Source organism: Sebastes umbrosus, chromosome 11, assembly GCF_015220745.1.
Source record: "Sebastes umbrosus isolate fSebUmb1 chromosome 11, fSebUmb1.pri, whole genome shotgun sequence".
Taxonomy (NCBI): domain Eukaryota; kingdom Metazoa; phylum Chordata; class Actinopteri; order Perciformes; family Sebastidae; genus Sebastes; species Sebastes umbrosus.
Window position 1 is genome coordinate 17161890 of NC_051279.1, and position 19659 is coordinate 17181548.

General features: G+C 44.1%; 2 protein-coding genes and 2 non-coding genes across 8 annotated transcripts in view; 3 read left to right on the forward strand and 1 right to left on the reverse strand.

Annotated features, from left to right (window-relative positions):
- On the forward strand, nucleotides 1–11528 carry tex10 (testis expressed 10). Of its 2 annotated transcripts, none has more exons than XM_037784366.1 (16): nucleotides 1–304; nucleotides 1064–1264; nucleotides 1371–1558; nucleotides 1665–1991; nucleotides 2085–2297; nucleotides 2563–2815; nucleotides 2898–3010; nucleotides 4014–4261; nucleotides 4486–4621; nucleotides 5550–5719; nucleotides 7200–7377; nucleotides 8247–8469; nucleotides 9898–9978; nucleotides 10095–10279; nucleotides 10429–10639; nucleotides 11041–11528. In XM_037784366.1, exons 2-16 carry the CDS (start codon nucleotides 1082–1084, stop codon nucleotides 11161–11163), a joined length of 2832 nt encoding a protein of 943 aa, XP_037640294.1. In that variant the 5' UTR covers nucleotides 1–304; nucleotides 1064–1081; the 3' UTR covers nucleotides 11164–11528. The 2 variants fall into 2 exon arrangements, with proteins under 2 accessions (XP_037640294.1, XP_037640295.1); XM_037784367.1 differs by having other exon boundaries at nucleotides 1–235.
- invs (inversin) overlaps nucleotides 11526–19659 on the reverse strand; it is a 27609-nt gene continuing 19475 nt past the window's right edge. For 2 of the 4 annotated variants that reach the window (XM_037784363.1, XM_037784362.1), the window contains exons 12-19: nucleotides 19508–19615; nucleotides 19311–19417; nucleotides 19020–19229; nucleotides 17905–18107; nucleotides 17053–17641; nucleotides 16330–16481; nucleotides 12309–12395; nucleotides 11526–12226 (exon numbers count right to left, since the gene is read on the reverse strand). In XM_037784363.1, the coding sequence (XP_037640291.1) occupies nucleotides 12111–12226; nucleotides 12309–12395; nucleotides 16330–16481; nucleotides 17053–17641; nucleotides 17905–18107; nucleotides 19020–19229; nucleotides 19311–19417; nucleotides 19508–19615 (1572 nt within the window). In that variant the 3' untranslated portion in view covers nucleotides 11526–12110. Of the gene's footprint in view, nucleotides 12227–12308; nucleotides 12396–16329; nucleotides 16482–16532; nucleotides 16708–17052; nucleotides 17642–17904; nucleotides 18108–19019; nucleotides 19230–19310; nucleotides 19418–19507; nucleotides 19616–19659 lie in introns of those variants that run through there. The other 2 variants (XM_037784364.1, XM_037784365.1) reach the window with 2 other exon arrangements.
- Nucleotides 12584–12656, forward strand: trnat-ugu. The gene has a single exon. It is a non-coding gene; the product is annotated as a tRNA-Thr (tRNA).
- trnat-ugu lies at nucleotides 15400–15472 on the forward strand. The gene has a single exon. It is a non-coding gene; the product is annotated as a tRNA-Thr (tRNA).

A 19659-nucleotide genomic window follows, 5' to 3' on the forward strand; every position in this document is an offset into this window, starting at 1 on the left:
CATTCTGCCTTGGATAAATAAAAAATAAAAAAAATAATAAAATAAACGGCTCTTGGACGGGAGCCGGCTCTTATGGTTCACTTACAAGAGCCGGCTCTTTGGGCCGACTCGTTCTTGACGACGCATCACCAGTCAGAGGACCCGAGGCATCAACACGAGACTGAACACTGAACATGTTCTGTTTCATGTGTTGATAACTGTTAGCAGGGAGCTACTCTTTAGCTGTAGGCACCGAGTGAGTGTTTGTTGTTGCTGTATAAACAGTGTAAACACGGTGGTAAACAAGACTTTTCTCCTGTGGTAGGTGAGTAAAATAAAGAGGAACTGTCATACATGATGCTGAACCATGGTACCAGACAGTTAGCTACCAGCTAGCTAGCTTAGCTAACGTTTATACAGGTGCAGCTGTTATGTTTTATGCATTGGTATAGCACATTTCAGCAACAGGGCAATTCAAAGTGCTTTACATGGTCATTCAATAACATTGCGACAAAGTGCAAAAGAACATTAAGACATAATTAAAACAGTTATAAAAACATTAAAGATTAGAAAATAAAAACAAGCTGAAAACAAAAGCTAGGATAAAAGCTAAAATAGAATATAACACACAAGAGTAAAAGCTCTAGTGCAGTATATAAGATCATTATCTGGTTTAATGAAAGGCAGCAGCAAACAGGAAAGTTTGAAGCTTTGATTTAGAAGAACTCAGAGTTGGTCCTGCAGGTTTCTGGGAGCTTGTTCCAAACATTTGGTGCATAAAAACTGAACGCTGCTTCTGCATGTTTAGTTGTGACTCTGGGGACACTAAGCAGACCTGATCCAGATGACCTGAGAGGTCTGGATGGTTCATAACATAGCAGAAGATCAGAAATGTAATTTGGCCCTAAACCATTTAGTGCTTTGTAAACCAGCAGGAGTATTTTTGAAATCAATTCAATTCACTACAGTCTATGTTTTAATACTTCAGCCGTCCAGTGCAAACATATGCCAGTGGTCAGTATGGTTCTCTTATTATTATGCACTCAATCTGTTCCTTCATCTCACCTGCATTGCCTGGTTACAGACAGCAGACTGAAGAGAGATGAAGTCCAAGAAGAAGAAGAGACAGGATGACTTCCAGAAGGTCAAGTTAAAGGTGGGAAAGACGAAGCCCAAAGCTGATAATGCCACCAACACCAGCTTCCGCTCAAAGGGAATCCATCTGACTGAGCAGCTGAAGAGGGACACAAGTGGCCCCACCACACACAGACATCTTGGCATCAATGTAAGCTCTTCACTTGTGTTTCACTTGTCAACAAACACATGCTTTTCACTACAAATTAATTTTTTCGAAAACTACAATTTTCTCTATTTTCCTTCTACTTCACCAGGACCTGCTGTCTCAGCTCCACCATCACAATGCCAATGTGAAAAACAGTGCCTTGTTGGGTTTGAGAGAGTTGCTGTCCCTTAACCCCTCTTTGTTAGAGCAGCATCTCTCTCGCCTGCTTTCTGAAGTGGCAGCTGTTTTCACAGACAAGGATGGCAACGTCCGTGTGGCGGCTACACGTGTGCTCAGGTTAGTGTAGTTAAAGTGATACAGGATACAACAACACAGTAAAACAACACTTGGCTTCTGTGTCTTTCTTAAATAGCATGGGCTAAACTGTCTAAAATTGTTCCAGGTTCATCGCACAGTCTGTGCCTGCAGAACGAGTGGCTCCATTTTTCCCCGTCCTCAGCGCCCACCTGTCGTGTGCCATGACCCACATCGAGGCCGGCATCCAGGAGGACGCCATGAAGATCCTTGATGTGTTGCTGGAACACTACCCTGCTCTGCTAGCAGCTCGGCCTGCAGTACTCCTCACTAACTTCCTAGAGTTAATCTCTCACAGGCAAAGCAGTGGAGGAGCCAAAAAGGCCCAGGATGCTAAGGGACGGACCTGGGCACTGTCAGTCAACCCCAGCAGGGCTGTGACTAGTCAGCAGTGGCGTCTCTCTGTGCTCCTCAGGTATGAAGGCCATGTGCACACAGATTCTGAAGGATTTAGTTAAGTTATAATTCCAGCTGCTTATCTTTTTGTTTTGTGTCACTTGTATTTCAGGCTTGGACGTTTTCTGCAGGCAGTGGTTGAGGAAAGACCAGTGGAGGAAAGTGATAATTTTTTCCCAACTGAAGGAGTATTTGGCTCCAGTGGAGAGGGCAGGCTTACACCTCTGGATCTCAACTGGGAAGAGCTCACCTACAGCAAGGTTGGAGTGAAGGTGTATGAGCATTCTGGAGCAAAACCAACTCCACGGTCCACTTTTAGACTCAGGTACTATACTGCAAACTCAAGGAATAGGAATCAGAGACAGGATTTTCATAACATAAGACATAACAAATAAGTGGGAAGTGAACACGCCATGACCGCGCCCACTTATGAGACAGATAGTGTATACCATTTCAAACCATTGGCGGAGCTTATAATGCGTCATCTTTGTTATAGAGCATTTTTGAAATAACTAACATAGTTTCAGTTGAATTTAAACAATTACATTTCATGTTAAACATATTCTTTATTCTATTTTCTCACTGTGTAGACTCGAGGTGGACCTTGGACCCATAGTGGGTGAGGGTTTGGACTCAGCTGAGGCAGTTCAGAGCTTTGCAGCCACACTGGTGCCTCTTCTGCTAGAAGTGTGGGTAGAAGCCAGCACCAGTGACTGTCCCTGGAACAATACTGAGGGCTCTCACCTGCTCACCCCAGACGCCATGTCAGTGATGTTCCAGGTGTTGTCTATTCTGCAGCTGCTGAGAAAACTGGCACCACAGCAGGAGCACCAGGATGCACTGGTGAGGCGAGGAGCAGACAAATATTACACAGTAGTTTTTGTACAAGGAAAGGTTTACTAAAAATGCGTTGTCCTTATTGTAGGATGCATGGTTCTACAAAGAATACCTGGGAGATTTTAAGCAGCACTTCATGAAAAACTTTCCCTATGGAGCTCGGGACACACCCAAACATAAAAAGAAGGTTGATCTCAAAAGGTAAGGAATATCATCATCCTTTCTTCTCCCCTTCCTTAAAGCAGCAGTCGGTAACTTTGCAAGCAAATATGAAAAAAGTTACTTTTATAAAACAGTCACTATATCCTGACAGAAGTGCATGAGACAGCTAATCTGTCAAAAAAACGTTCCTGTGTCCTCCTGTGCTCCTAATGGCATTTGCAAGATTTCACTGCACCTGAAGGAAAACAACCAATGAGAGCTGACTAGTCTCCGAAGCAGCTGTCAATCACTGCTTGCGGACTCCAATCAAACTGTCAAACCAGGCAGCGCTGATCAAATATGAATCAATATTCTGTTACTGTAACGCTTATGTCTCGCCTCAAATGTTTTCCGAAACATATTTTAGTGTACTGTTAAGCTGTAAAATGATAAAGTCTGCTCCGGGCGGTGGATGGAGCTTGGTTCTGGCTAGACTGTTTTCAACATGGTGGCCTGGTCACAAACTTTCTGCCTAGTTTGACAGTTTGATCGGAGTTTTGAGTGCAGTGATTGACAGTTGCTGTAGAGACTCCTCGACTCTGATTGGTTGTTTTCATTCAGGTGTGGTGAAATCTTGCAAATGCCATTAAGAGCACTAGGAGGAGGGTAGTGTCTAGAAGGTAACCCGCAACATCGAAATATGTTCTGAATTCCTCAAAAATTTGCAAAAACTCTCGCTGCACGACGACCTATCCTAACCGTAACTATTCCAGATCAATGCCTAACCTTAATCATCTTATGAGAGTTTCCCCAACGTGTGGGTTCCCTTCTAGACCCATGAGGAGGCAGAGGAACATGATTTTTTTTACAGATTATCTGTCTCATGCACTTCTGTCAGTGACTGTTTTATAAAAATAACTTTATATCATATTTGCTCCGAGTTACTGACTGCAGCTTTAGTGTTTTAAATCATCATTAAACTACCCGGGATCTGTAATCATTACTTCTGTTATGAAGACTTTTATTAGCTCTACCTACTGTAATCCCACTGCCCTTCCTTTAGGAGTAAGCAGACTGCAGCCGTCCCAGGATTGATAATGGAGCCTCTGGCCCTAAACATCACACTTTGCCAGGTCATGGTATCACTCAGTCAGAGGCAAGGACTCGGCCGAGAGACGGACGGAGACTGGCTGACACCTCTGAGGACGTTTGTCCGAGACACTCTGGGCAGCGATGTGAAACTCAGCTACAGGCAGCTCCACATGCTGCTGGGTACCGTGTGGAAGATGGTGCTCACACAGAGGAGCAAAAGTAAGCATGTGCTGTGTATTTGTGAAAGTGTGTCTGATTTCAGTAAACAGAAAAGCATGAATTCAATAATATTCCAAGAGTTTGAAGAGACCACAGAACACACATATAAGTGTTTATTTCAGTGACAAGATTATGGGTTGATATCCAGATACTAGTATGAACTAGAATATATTTTTTATGTAATTTGAACATTGATATCTGTATGTATGTTTGTATTTGTGCAGCAGTGACAGAGGAGCTGTTGGCAGCGGTGTATATCTACTATAAGCAGAGGCAGCTGTCTCTCCAGACACGATCTCTGCTGCTGTCTTTCTACAGCAAGCTCTACCTGCAAGAGCAAGGACATACACACATAGCGAGGTAACCTCAGTCATCGTTTTTCAACAACCTATTTACACAGCTAAACGTAACACAGCAGGAGCTCCATATTGTAGAATACCTGTTTTGAATATTAAATTAGATTTTTATGAATTCAAATCCAACTTGTTGTAGAAAACATAATATTCTTGCACAACAGCATAAGCATCTCACAAGCTCAGCTTTTGTGTGTTGTAAGTACAGACCAGTGACTGTTTAGGGAGCAGTTTGTTCATCCAGTCAAATGCTGGAAGGGTTAAAGGGGATCATGTGTGTATAGTCGACATGAAATCATGTCTTACTCAAGCTAATTCATCCAGGACAGTGCCCTTGCTGAAAACGAATAATTCTTATTTGTAAATATAGTGGATAACAAAGACATTTTTCCACTCAGGTGTTAAAACGCAGTGTTCTAATATTCCTTATTTATGTTTTAGGCCTATAAGAATGTAACAAAAACATATTTACATTATTTGTCTGTGGAGGCCCAAAGGAAAATTCTTAAAGGAACAGTGTGTAGGATTTTTACGTTACCTGAAGGCCACCGTAGTTCTCCGTCATGCTTGTGAAACTGCTGTAATGTGAGCCGAGTGCAGAGTGCAAAACTGTGGTACCACCAGTCGCCGTTGCTCCTAAAGTAGAGCTAATATGGTAAGGATGGCCTCTGAGCAAGGCGAACTGTGTTACTGCGGTTTTGTGCTCGATGGCTCACGTTACCACAGTCTTGGAAAGGGAGGAGTGAGCGGAGGGGTATTCAGTTGGTTGCAATCTGCAACCACACCACTAGATGACACCAAATCCTACAATCTGTCCCTTAAGATTCAAACCCTTCCACTGTGCCTTTTATATCCTGGCACATTTTACTGTAACTCTGGCTGCCTTTGGTTTACGTGCACATCTTCATGTCATCCCTCCCTCTGTCTCTCTGAAGGAGCAAGGTGCTGTGTCGTTGGTTGGCGTCTCTTCCTGTGCAGTTGGCCCAGCTGGGCAACCGTAACCCTGCTCTCTCTGCACGACTTCTCCTGTCCATCCAGGCTGCTGCTTCTCGAAGACACAAAGACCTGCTCAACAGTCTGCACACGCACGCTTGCAGACTCTACGGTACGCACACTCAATTAGACGGACAAACAGAGAGACAATAATAAACATTATTTATAAAGCACCTTTTAAAACACAGTTACTAAGTGCTTTACAATTAAAAACAGAACACGTTTATACATGAGAAAGAAATGGACTAAAAGCCAATAACTAAACACATAGAAACACAAAAAGTAAAACAAACTAAAAAGTCCATAAAACATAAATAAAATCACAGAAAAGCAATTTTAAAAAAAATAATTTTAAAGACGAGCTAGAGTTTGCAGCCCTGATCTCCACAGTCTAGGAGCCCTGACACATCTGAGGATCTCAGGGTGCAGGAAGAAACATAGGGCAATAAGAGATCTGATAAATAACTTGGGGTGAGGCCTCTCTGGGCTTTGTAAGTAATCAAGAATATTTAAAAATCAATTCTAAAAGCAACAGGTGGCCAGTGTAAAGAAGCCATGGTGGGTGAAATATGGTCATGTTTCCTAGACCGAGTCAAAATCCTAGCAGCGGAGTTAGGTTTTGTGATATCACATATAATTGTTGATATTAGATATAAGGATCAGATTTATACCACAGCCAACTTTCACCAACTTTCTTGGACAAAAAACTGTTATTGCACTGATGTTTGTGGTTTGAAACTTGTTGCACCTCTGGACACACCTCAGTCAGCGATGCCCCATCAGGTGTTTTCCATTCACCAACTGGCAAATACCTGATGTTGCAGCCACTGGTCAGGGTGTGGTCAGAGGTTGAAAGTTTGAAACGTTCAACCCAAAGAGAGTCATAGTAGTCTTGCTCTATATCTGGCTTGGTAAATCGCCAGTCTAGCTTCTGATTTAGGATTAATTAAAGGGAGATGCAGTAAAAGCACGCTCTCTCTTACTACTGAATTAATGAAAAATAAATGAATTCACACTTGTGAAAAATACATAATAATTTCCATATGCATTTAATACAATACAGAATGCAACCAAGAGAACAGAAATATGAACCACAAGTTGCACCATAATTTCCCTAGGAGGCGGTGTAACTCCATGTTTCCCTCCCGCCAGATAACTTTGTAAAACTGAACTACAACCAGAGGCGGAAAGCGGTAATAAGCCCGGACATATCCACTGCTCCGAGGCTGGTCGGGTAGTTAGGCTGGTGTGTGACAGAGGGGGCCGTGAGAGGAGGGGGCCGGATAGAAACTGCTGCAGAGCCAGCGATTCAACATCACAAGACTCCTTTTGTCTGAGGGCTTCTGACATCAGCATGTGCGTCAGAGACAGACTGAACACCACGCACACAGACATTATCTGAGCCCTCACTGTCGTGGCCATGCCTGTCTCTCTGTCCCCTTTATAACTAGTCCGAGCATATTCTGGTTTTCCTGGTATCTCTTTAAATTTCATGGTAGGGCTTCATCTTGTATCCCCAGAGGGTGCAGTGCATTGCTATCTCTGTGTAATCACACAAAAGTGTATGTGTGTGTGTGTGTGTGTGTGTGAAGATCCACAGGAAGGAGTTGTGGCGCTTTTACCAATAGAGTCCCAGCAACGAATGGTGCAGCTGCTCTACTTTCTACCCAAGATGCCCCAGACTCTTCTGGCCAATCTGAGCTGCTGCTGCACCACCGGACGATTGTCTGCCGGCCTCACCGCCTCTCTGATTCGTATCGTACACCTTCGGTGAGCTTGAAAACCCCCCCATACACCTGCAGAGGCCCCATTAACTCAATTTATAGGCATGTTTGTTAAAGGAGACACTCCTGTTTTGGAAAGAGATGTTTGACAGTGCAGGAATGCCCTCACTTTTTGAGTCCAACAGTTAAACTTATCAGGTAAAGGCACTCAAAGCACTCTAGCCTGCCACCATCAGATGGCAGTATTGCGCTTTCACAAATGAATTCCTGGCATTTTTTTCTGGGTTTCTAACCTGCTTGTTGACAGGTGCTGATGTGAATGTCCTGTATATTTGATATTCAACCTACAATAAAAACAGTTTTTATATTTTTATTTTCTGTTACACACCCACAGCTTATCTCTCCATGTACTGGTGTGTGTATCTGCATGCGTTTGTGTGTTTGGCCCTCTGCTTGTGCCAGTGTTGTGCAAATTTTGAGGGGAGGGAGTGCTGAGTTCAGATGGGATGTGTGTGTAATGGATATGATACAAAGAGCTCTTTGGGAGGCTGGAATGCAGAGTCGTCATGGACTATTGAAAAGACAGTTCAGTCTGCATGTGCCTCCCGGGCTTCACAAAACACACTTGTTATTCACTCGCATTTCCTACAGTTACAGATCTATCTTCCCCTCGGGACAAGGAAGATTTTATTTCATAACTATATTTCCGTGCACCATTATCCTCAATATGATGCTCTCACAAAACATCGTGAATAATCATAAGGAATGTGATGAGGAATTTATGAGCAGGAAATTGTTATCAGGAAATTAATGGAAATGGTGTGCCCAAAAAATGTAAAAATGTTTCCAGCTTTGTGTTTAACGCAGATTTTGAGTTGATAATTGTTGACCGTGTTCACTGATTGTGTCCTCTAGTTCGTCTCTGAGTGGCTGGTCGGTCGGGAGCCAGGAAGCGGCTCTGCAGGACGTGGACTACATCAGCTTCTTGTTCTCCGCTCTGACGGGATTCTCGTCCACCAAGCTGGCCTCCCTGCAGGAGGCCGACGACGAGAGCATCCTGCCTCCCTCCCCTCTCTCACCTCTCAGCCTCTACCCCACGCCACTGGAGCAGTTCACACATCACTGGGATGTTGTTGAGGTGCGTTCACTAGCACAGTCTTTCCTATAATCAACCCAAACCTCACATACAGTCTAACTCTTACCAAAGCCGCTGCCAAACAGGAAAAACTTGGACGCAACATTGAAAATGAATGTAGAAGGGGACTAGGAGGTGAAGGAAGAAAAGTCATTGTTTTGAAAATTGAAAAGTGTTGATATTCTGGACACAGCTGTGGTCTTTCAGTCCCCCTCTGGTCCCTCTCTGTCTCTCATATAGAGCTCAGAGGGTGGAAGCTTTATCGTGGCACCACGGCTGTGAGGGGAACCTTTATCGCGTTGCGCAGGTTGGAGATGCGTGGTTATCGGGCATAGCGGATATGCACAAATGCTAATGAGAGCCCATGGCATGATGGGAGTGTGACATTTCTGCACAGAAATTACAGTTAACGTAACTGTGCCCTGGGGCAAGTGTGTGTGAGTGTGTGAGCAAGTGGGGGGCTTATAATCACTAATTCAGCTCCTCAATTAAGCCCTCAGATCCTGCCTCTCTCATCTCCCTGTCTGAGTCAATCACAGGCAAGTGGCGGGAAGGTGGAGGGAGGGGACACGTGGTGGCGAGAGGGGGGGGGGGTGGAGCGGCATTAAGGGACGGACCGTGTCAACTCTTGTTCGACTAATGAGACGGGATTGTTTTTAATGACGGCGAGAATGCCAACAGGTGCACCGTTCTGACACGCACTGGCTCGTAACTCACTGCTGCACTTCAGCACGCAATTTGATAAAAGCTAATGAGAATTTGATTTGAAGTTAATGAGGAAAAACTGAGCCTTATTTTTCACTTTTAAAAAGTTTGTGGCGGCTTCCCGTCTCCATCCCAGCAAGAATGAAATGTAGATGCTGTTTAGTGACTTTTCTTTGGTAAAGAACGATGAAGTGAAGGCCTTACTTCATCCAGACAGGGATGTAGACATACTCTGTTTGAGACACAGCTTTTTCTGTAATATCATTACTGAATTCTCTGTTAGGGCTGGGCAACATAGCAATATTATATTGATATTGTGATCTGAGACTAGGTATTTTCTTAGATTTTGGATATCGTAATATGGCATCAATGTTGTCTTTTCCTGGTTTTAATGGCTGCATTACAGTAAAGTGATGTATTTTTTTTAACTTACCAGTCTGTTCTAGCTGTTTGCCTTTAACCACTTAGTCATTATATCCACATTACTGATGATTATTTATCAAAAACATCATTGTGTAAATATTTTGTAAAAGCACCAATAGTCTTTCCTACAACATCACTGGGATATCGATATCAAGGTATTTGGACAAAAATATTGTGAGATTTGATTTTCTCCATATCGCCCAGCCCTATTCTCTATCACACTATCATACAAGCAGTGTATCAATGAGGGAATTTAGTGTAAAAAGCTTGTTTGATATGAAATTTCTTTTTTTTCATTCATAGGAAGTCAGCCACTGTCTGGAAACTCTGGGTTCAAAGTCTCAGTGCTTTGACATCTTACAAAACGGCATTTGCAAATACCTGGTAAGAAGAAACAGTTTTCATTAAGCAGGAAATTAAATTAATCATAGTTGTTTTATTCCTTGAACTACTCTGTGCTTCCTGTCACAAACATCCTGTATTTGTTACGTATGTCTCAGACCAAGTTAGGGGTGGTGCCTGACAGTATGGTGGCCGGGCTGCTCAGAGCTGTATCCAGATTACTGGACCTGTCCGTCCTGCCCATTGAGCCCGTGCTGCGCTTCTTGTCTCAGTGCTGCCTCAGCCTGCTGGCTCTGCTCATCACCCTGGAGCAGGAGTTACCTACCGAAACCAACCACAAAAGGTGCGTGTTGAAAGACTAACAACCCTTTACTGATCTATGTTCGGAAAGGATCTCCCGTTGATATGAAATCTTGACCTTAATAAAAGCAGTTTGCCATTATCAGATGATAAAGATTTACAACAATTAGGTAATTTGTGTCACATTTGCAGGGAGGCGATATGGGGTGCTTGTGTGTCAGCGTTGAGCACCGTTCCTCGCCTGCTGCGAATGGTTCTGCAGTTAATGCGTGTTGGAGATCTGAGCGAGGAGGAGCTGCCACAGCTCGGGCAGATCCTGTCGATGCTGCTGCAGCACACGCCGCTCCACAACCAGCTGCTGGCCAACGCCACTCTGCTGCAAGAGATCATACAACACCTCACGGTAAACACACCTCAAATTCACAGGGATGGATTTTAAGGCTTTAAACCCGGCTTGGGGCCATTCTGTGTGGAGTTTGCATGTTCTTCCGGTGTTGGCGTGGGTTTTCTCCGGCTTCCTCCCACAGTCCAAACACATGCAGGTTAATTGTTGACTCTAAATTGCCCGTAGGTGTGAATGTGAGCGTGAATGGTTGTCTGTGTCTGTGATAGTCTGACGACCTGTCCAGGGTGTACCCCGCCTTCGCCCAATGTCCGCTGAGATCGGCTCCAGCCCCCCCCCCCCGCGACCCTGAACAGGATAAGCTGTTACAGATAATGGATGGATAGATGATTTGAAGGCTTTTCTACATAGAGTATGTTAACTTCTCATGTTCACCTGATTTCTCTCTGTATGTGTTTCAGAGGTATTCCCGGGGTGCGACCAGGGAGCAGTGGTTGACAGACTTGCTCTACTGTTACAGCGTCACCGTGGCTCACGGCTCTTCCGCTCGCCGTGGAAACCTGGGCCTTCGAGAAATGTACTGACGCACCCGCCATACCGCCACCTGGTGTGTTGCTCAGTTCCCCCTCTCACCGTACTGTGACAAACTAAACACTCACGAGCACAAACGTGAAGAGCACATACAACAAAACTTTCAGACAGAAATACAGTGGAGTGACATAAATTTTTCCCCCACATTCTCATTTTACGAGCTCCAGTCTTTTGTGTCTTAAGCAGCTTTATTGCTTCATTCTTAGCCTGGTAATTGTTTGTCCTCATTTTGCCTCTTCAGTGTATTGTTGCTGAACGTTGTCCAGTGCTTACTGGGGCACCTGGCGACTTTTGATATAAACAAAAAAAATACATCAAAAAAAGGAAGAAAAGGCTAAATAAAGTTAAATCCAAGTGCGCTGCCGTTTGTGTCAATTTTTATTTTATTTTATATTTTATTTCTTATAATACAATAAAAAAACAAACATTCAGGTACAACTAAAATGACACATGATGGATTATTTTTGTGCAAATGCATATTAAAGTAAATACAAACTGCATAGTTATGAAATACATCTTTCTCTTGAGAGGGAAAGCACTTAGAGTCCAGTCTGTTGTGTAGAGAGTAACTGTGTGTGTGTGAGCGTGTGTGTGTGTCCGTGGCTGCAGGTGGGCTATCTGTATGACCGGCTGTTGATAGACCGCCTCATTCTCCAGAACAGGAGGAAAGGTTATCTCAGTGTGTGTGCGACAGCGATGGAGAACGAGGGAGATGGCGTGTGTATGTGTTCCTTCCACAATGGATGAAAGGTTATCTTTTACACACACCGTTTCTGTAGACTTAACCCCACCCTGTGAGGTCATGGCTCTGATGTCATATGGCTTAATTTTAGAAAGCTTGGCACATTGAGCGAACAATGTGTAAAGTAATTCTATAGAGGTGAGGCCGCCAGCCAGCTGAGAAAACATCAAAGAACATGAGATGTGTGTGTGTGTAGCTTCAATGTTTCCCCCGGCCTCTGGATCCCTGTCCAGCGCTATGTGGTCTCAGGTGGTAGGAGTACTGCTTGGCTTGATTCACGGCGTCAGTCAGGTGCACACAGTCTATACCGCTCACTGTAAAATAAGCACATCAAATTAACTTGTAGAGACTTTTACTTTATCAAGACTGCGTGTTTGTGTTTGTGTGTTCCCTTACACTGGCTCTGGGTGCGTAAAGGCATGTCCAGGAGCAGCTGAGACTGAGAGCCCCGAAGTGAACGCCCTCGTCTGGCCATAGAGTTTCCTAAAGTACGGTAAAGAAAAATGTCTGGATGATATCTTCATTTAGACCTGCAGTTACATCATGTTGACAGCATTCAATCAGCTGGTGCTGCATACCAAAGATCATGACACGCTGGTGACTGTAACCACACCCATGGTTGTTCAAGGTGTGTCTTCATAAAGCTGATCCGTCATGTATGTGTTATCAAAGGCCCTATAGCTCAGTGGTTAGAGCACTGGTCTTGTAAACCAGGGGTCGTGAGTTCAATTCTCACTGGGGCCTTAAAAGTATGTTTTTAAATAGTTAGTGGTCACAAACAAATACCTAAATTATCAAAAAAACTTCCAACACAATGAGGGATCTGCTTATCACCGACACAAGACACACACGGTTGTTACACAAGAGGTAGTCAATGTGTAGTTGTAGAGCTGCAACGATTAATCCATTAGTTGTCAGCTATTAAATTAATCGCCTATTTTGATAATCAGTTTGAGTGATTTTTTTTAAGAAAAAAAAAAAAAATTCTCTGATTCCAGCTTCTTAAATGTGAATATTTTCTGGTTTCTTTACTCATAAAAACTGCCCGGGGTTCAATGTCTCGCCCAAAGACACTTTGACATGTAGACAGTAGGAACCGGGGATCAAACCGCCAACCAAGAACGACCATTCTACCCACTGAGCCACAGACATGATGTTTGACCTCTGCATTTAAGTTACCCTAAGCAGCTATGAGCAGTGGGCTGCTGTGAAGCGCCCTGGGAGCAACTTGGGGTTCAGTGTCTCGCTGAAGAACACTTCGACATGCAGACAGTAGGAACCGGGGATCGAACCGCCAACCGTCTGGTTAAAGCTCAACCCACTGAGCTACAGCTGCCCCAAATGACAGTAAGCTGAATATCTTTGAGTTGTGGCCAAAACAAGACATTTGAGGACGTCATCTTGGACTTTGGGAAACACTGATCGACATTTTTCACTATTTTCTGTCATTTTATAAACCAAACAACTAATCGATTAATCAAAAATAATCAACAGATTAATTGACAATGAAAATAATCGTTAGTTACAGCCCTATGTAGTTGTCTAGTGTTGGAGGAGCACAGTGGAAATAACTAACCAAACTTTATTGTGCAATGTTTGTGCTGCGGTGCTGCATTGCTTTTACACACAGCGATTATTTGACTCATGTAGTTTTGTTATCTACATTTGAGATAAAAACATTTTTTAAACTGGTTTATGATGAATAACGGAGCAGCGTGACCCAGTCCAGAGTTGTGTGTCAGATGTCTACTTCTCAGTAAAACAAAAAAAAAAGTGCGATTGTGAGAATGAGTCTCATGAACGTGTGTGTGGCACCGTGTCAGGCTTGTGTGTGCGTTCAGCTGATAGCTCTCAGACGCAGTCGTCTGACATTCCCCCTGACAGCTCTGAACTTTTCACAGTGCCAGGACTGTCAGAGAGCGAAGAGGGGAGAGAGAGGGAGGTGAGGTGAGAAAGGGGAGGGGAAAACCACGTCAGGGTGGGGGTCTATCTGCCTGTCTGCGAGCGGTGACGCTGCGCATGCTTGTATGTTTTGGCGCAGCAAGGTTTCTGCCTGCTCTCCCATCATCACCTGGTGATGTGTGATGAAGGTCAGGCCTGTCTGTGGGGCGAAACCACACCAGAGGGTCCACACAGGACACCAGGCTGATACTGTCCTGGTATGTGGACTGAAGCATCACCCAGACATTTACACGGGTTCCTGTTCTCAGAGTTTGTCACTTACAGCGTGTTCTACACTGGTGACAACCACGCTGGTTTCCAGCTTCTTCTGTTTCCAATGTGGGGGACTTTTATGTAATTTAAGAGCTATGGTTTCAGACATGTGACATCAGAAAACTGCTGCTGTTGCACTGCTCTCTTGCTACACATCTGCTCACAACCAATACAGGCTTTGACATCACTGACCTACAGCATGCTTGGACATGTATAGAGAGGAGTAAGGCAAGTGATTGACAGCTAGTTTATCATTTAAGAAGAAGCTTTATTTGTCAAGCAACACAAGGCAAATTCACAAAAGGCTGTTGAAATGCATCACAGTGAAGGGTCAGCCATAGTACGCCTCAGGAGTAGTGTTTGGTGGTTCAATGCCTTGCTTAAGGGAACCTCGACAGTGCCCCAGAGTCAAAGTGGCATCTCTCCAGCTACCAGTCCACACGCCATACTTGGTCAGTTCAGGGACTTGAACCTGCGACCCTCCGGTTCCCAAGCCAAGTCCCCACAGACTCAGCTACTGCCGCCCCCTCATCCGATATATGGATGAGGCTGGTGATATTCATTATTTTTGTTATTATCAACAAACTCCATGAAAAGACCTGAGGCCACAGTGCATTAGTTCATCTCCTAATGCTTTCCAACATTTTTATCATGTCTCTGGCTCTCACCTTCAAGACCATTTGTTCCCGCTGAGGATGTAAATCCTTACCAGATAGAGAATATACCGCCGACCCCCTCATGTATGTCCTTTGAAAGAATTTGACGTAGCCTATTTTTTACACTTCTATAGTCTTCGTTATGTGAATGAACAACCCAAGAGAAATGTACTAGAAAGATATTAGACATGTATTAAACATATTTGCAGATTCTAAGAGAGTTATAGATTTGCTATTATATTAACTATTATACTGTAGATTTAAAAAATTTAATATTTGTTGAGACTATGAAGCCATTTGTAAAATATCATGATAATTTAAATGAATGAATCTGAAAACTTTTCACAAACTCCCTGGCAGAGTGAGTGACCCCTGGGGGTCCTTGGACCCCACTTTGAGAACCACTGGCCAAGAGGACAGTAAAGAAAAATGTTTGGATGATATCTTCTTTTAGACTTGCAGTTACATCATGTTTGCAGCATTCAATCATCTGGTGGCACATACCAAAGCTCAGGACACTCCTGTACTGTAACCGGTTGATCTAGTCAGGTCCTACACACCCATGGTTGTTCAGGGTGTCTTTATAACGATAATCTGTTATTACTGTATATGTCAAAGGCTCTATAGCTCAGTGGTTAGAGCACTGGTCTTGTAAACCAGGGGTCGTGAGTTCAAATCTCACTAGGGCCTTAACATTGTGATTTTTGATCCTTAGTGGTCACAAACACTTAAATTATAAAAAAAAAATATCCAACGTATTAAAGGAACTACCTACGACCAATTTAAAGGCAACCACGGGAAGTAGATCAACAGATTTAATACTGTTTGGCATAGAGTTTGATGTGTATTCAGAATTATTTCATTCTGTTGCAGTACAATGGAAGAATCTTCCTGCATGTTTGAAGTTGATCACGTCTTAGAGCTTTTTAAAAAAATGCTTTCTTGGTAACTTGTAGCTTGTTTTATGTTATGATTATCCCAGTAGTCTCCGACGTCCTTACCCTGTCTGTAGCACTCAGCTCAAAGACCATTTGTTCCCACTGACGACGTAATTCTTTGCAAATGGGTCACAGATATATAGTTTAAAAAAAGGACTTGTTACTCAAACAGGAGTAAATGGAGCACTTGTTAGGGACTACTTTCAACTGCGGACCTGGTGCACTAGCGAGTATTTAATGTATGTGAGCAGGACGGTGAATGTGGGATTGACTCAAAATAAACTACAGTGCCCGTGTTCATTGTAATGAAGGAACATGTTCACATTTGTTCAAATTTGACCTGCGATTCTGCACCGTCAGCTAATGGAAACAGTGACACACTGTGTTAGAATAACGACTTCTCCATTTCCAAACAGTGTGCCATCACCCTGATTAATATACTATTACACTACAACATATACAAGCCCTCTCACAGACTGTTTAGGGTCTGTAATTGCTCTGCTCAACAATATATATCATATAATATATAAATGACACATTGAATCTGTGACATTGCATCCTTTTTCGGTGCCGAGTGTGTGTGATACAAAAAAAAAGCAATGATCTCACCATAGATACTTTGCAGCACTGAGCTTTTACCCGCTGACAGTTTGGCGGGTTGACCTCGGATCTCCGTCTTCTTCCTGTTGTGGGCGTAGTTCAAATAACTTGACTCCGCCTCCTCGCGGGCCGTCACCTCTCTCCGCCTGCGTGTGTGGAATCTGCAGACGCACATCCATGCAAGGGCATACGCATGCACGGCGTTCAATAAAAAAAATGTCAGACTGTGTTCAAAGGTCTAAAAGCTGGCAAGTCCTCACACTAATACTCACGAAGCATAAACAAAGTAAACAGAGTTTATTCAAGGCAGTTAATAGGCAGCACATACAGAATATAATTGTGAAGCTGAATGGAAACAGAGGGCCTCCTGCGGCGGACTGGCAACCTCTAAGAGAAACGCAGAGTGTGTAAGAGGGAGAGAAACGCAAAGAGAGGCTGCTGGTAGCTATTAGAGCAGCACGGCTGAACTTTTAGCCTCTTGTTAAACCAGTATGAAAGCTCTAGATTACAGCCGTCTGTCCCCTGCCTCCTCGTCTCACCCATCTCCCACGCTCTCCCCCCCACTGCTCAAGTGTTGATGGCATCCAGACCCAACATGGAGGGGGTTACAGGAGAGATGAGAACGGGTTGGCATGTATGTGGGCACATGTGGGCACCACATGGCACTGCCAATCTCCCACAGGCTTCAGCTACCGAACACCCCCTCCAGGTACAAACACATTTTAAACTCACCTTCGCCAAGCTCGCTGGATGATGCGTGCAGCCTCGTTCCTCCTCCTGCGCTGCTCTTTGTTGTGCTCCCTGTGCGTACGTGTGGAGATGGGTGCGTGTGTTACACACTGAGTCTTTCTCTGGGGGCTTTTGTGGTCTAAAGATGAACTGCTTCCTAATGAGGGAGTGTCAGTTTGGTCATTACTGGCTGCCTTTTCTGAAGTCTGCTCCTTGTGGTTTCTGTGCTTTCGTGGAGCGGTTTGGACATCAGTCTTGCCCGGGGCAGCCTGCACAGTCATGGGAGCGTCTCTCTTTTTTAGAGGGACGCATTCTCTGGTAATAGTGTCAGTTTGGTCCGTCGCTGCGACGCTTGTGGAAGGAATGCATGTGCTTGAGGAAGGTCGGTCCTTGACTTTGGGCATGGAGGGGGGTCTGGGTTTGAGGCCTGGCGGCTGGCTGCAGCTGGCAGGAGAGAGAAGTTCCTTCAGCCTGGTGGTCTGGAGAGCACTGAGCACCGTGTCACCGGTCACATGACAGTGGCGACTCGAAGCATCAGGAGCCTCATGTGCTTCAGCTGCTTTACTTCTTCTGGAGGATCTGCTCTTGTGGGCTTATGGGGAGAGAAAAAGAAAAGTTATGCAAGAGTATTTGTGCAAAATGTTTCTGCTCTTTGTGTGTTTACTTGTAGAAATGCAATTTTGTATTTCAAGAAAGTATTCATCTTGGAGTTATGAGGATTTTGATGTCATTTTAATATAATCAATATTACACCTCGCGCAAATGAGCAACACACTCTGAATTAGGGATGAAAAATAAGTACATCATTTCAAACTTCAAGTTCCATCATCTTTAAGAATTTCTGCCCATGTGTACCTTTGAGTCTCTCCTCTTTGCTCTGAGCGCGTTCAGCTTTGGATGATTTCTTTGTTTCCACCACTGAGTCATTCATGGATAAATCCTCTATGATGTTCACTAAAGAGAGCTTTTCCTGCTCTAGTCTCATCAAAGGGACCCTCCGTTTCTCTGCAGAGACTTGTTGCACAGCTTCTCTCCTCCGCTGTTCTTCCTCTCGTTTCCTGAACACAAAGAAAAAGTGGTCGGATCTGATCGTTGCCAGGCGGAAAAACTAATGTGTAGAGTTTCTTTTAAATGTATGTACATTTGTTTTAAAAGGGATTTGACTGTGGGCCATGGTGATACTGATATATTTAGGTTCGTTATATATTACGTGTCTACTCATAATCTAATAAAACATTTTAAGCTGTTTAAATTTACATCAAATTCACGACATATATTTTAGCTGCACTATTTCACCATCAAGTGCATACATACAGATGAAAACTGACCCGCTCACTCAGGAAGAATTGCAACTCTCTGGTTCAAGCTAAGATCCAGTACACACAGTACCCTTTCTGTGCAAAGACAGTTTTTTGTTGTGGCGCAATAACAAGTTTGGTCACAGCTTGGTTATTAATGAGGAAAGAAATCTGATAAGAAGGCAAGTCACTGGAGTACTTTTTAAGAAAAACATCTCATAAAAGACAATCAATCTCAATTAAACAAAAATGCTTGAATAGCGAGAAAAGTTAGTGTGCCCTCCTAAAACAAACTTGCCTCTCAGAAGCATCGTGTTAAGACAGAATAAAGGTGAGACTGGTGAGCAAATGACAAAAGGAGAACGAGCCAGAGGAGAGAGACAGGGGGAAGACGAATGTGTGTGCAGGGATGACAGAGAGAAAGATAGATATGGAGAGAGTGTGACTGTTCCTATCCGGGGGAGAAGACAGATAATGAAGACAGAAACAGGCGTGAGCGATGAACACGATGCATGTGAATGTAAAAGGTATCATGTGACAAAGGGAGGGATGTTTATGAGAGTCGTACGACAATCATGAGCATCATGAAGCAACAGAAACAATGGGCTTCAGTACACGTGTATGTCTATGCGCGCCAATATGGAAGTGTGTATATGTGTGCTCATCTCTCACTTGGCTGCATCCTTGCGCAGCTGCTCATGCCTCATGAGGAGCTGCTTTCTCTCCTTGAAGGCCTTGCGGACGGTGTAGCCCTTGTAGACGGCCTGGATGGAGGCAGCGGCGATGTCCTGGATGGCAGCTATGGACAGAGCGCCGTGCTCCAGCATGAACTGAGTCACCTCGCTGTGTCCTCCCAGCAGAGCGTAGTCCAGAGGGGTGTACCTGCACAACACAAACATGGGTGTCATTCATATATTTCCTCCTCACCTCCAGTTCCTCCCTCCTGACCGGCCGAGTCCTCACCTCTCCTCGGTGTGCTCCATGTGATTAGGAAAGGTGTTGTAGCCCAGCAGCAGCTTCACAGCGTCCAGGTAGCCGTTGTTACATGACCAGTGGAGAGCAGTCCGCCCCTGTGCAACCGTAAAAAGAGCATTCAAACTATAGTTGTGTTCAAAGGCTCAACATAGCTCACACGTATTTGTGTGTTGTTTTTTTTTTACCTCCTTGTCCTGTATGTTTGGATCAGCATTGTTCTCCATGAGAACAGCCATGCAGGTGATGTAGCCGCCATAAGCAGCACACTGCAGAGGAGTCCGTCCCGCCTGGTCCTGCTCGGGAGACGTCACAACATTTAACAGTCAGATACAGGACA

Excerpts from the sequence above, each read along its gene's own strand:
- tex10 (XM_037784366.1), top strand. The coding sequence starts at position 1,082 with ATGAAGTCCAAGAAGAAGAAGAGACAGGATGACTTCCAGAAGGTCAAG. Across the intron at positions 9,979-10,094 it reads ACGGCATTTGCAAATACCTG|ACCAAGTTAGGGGTGGTGCC; the intron begins GTAAGAAGAAAC and ends CGTATGTCTCAG. Across the intron at positions 10,280-10,428 it reads ACCGAAACCAACCACAAAAG|GGAGGCGATATGGGGTGCTT; the intron begins GTGCGTGTTGAA and ends TCACATTTGCAG.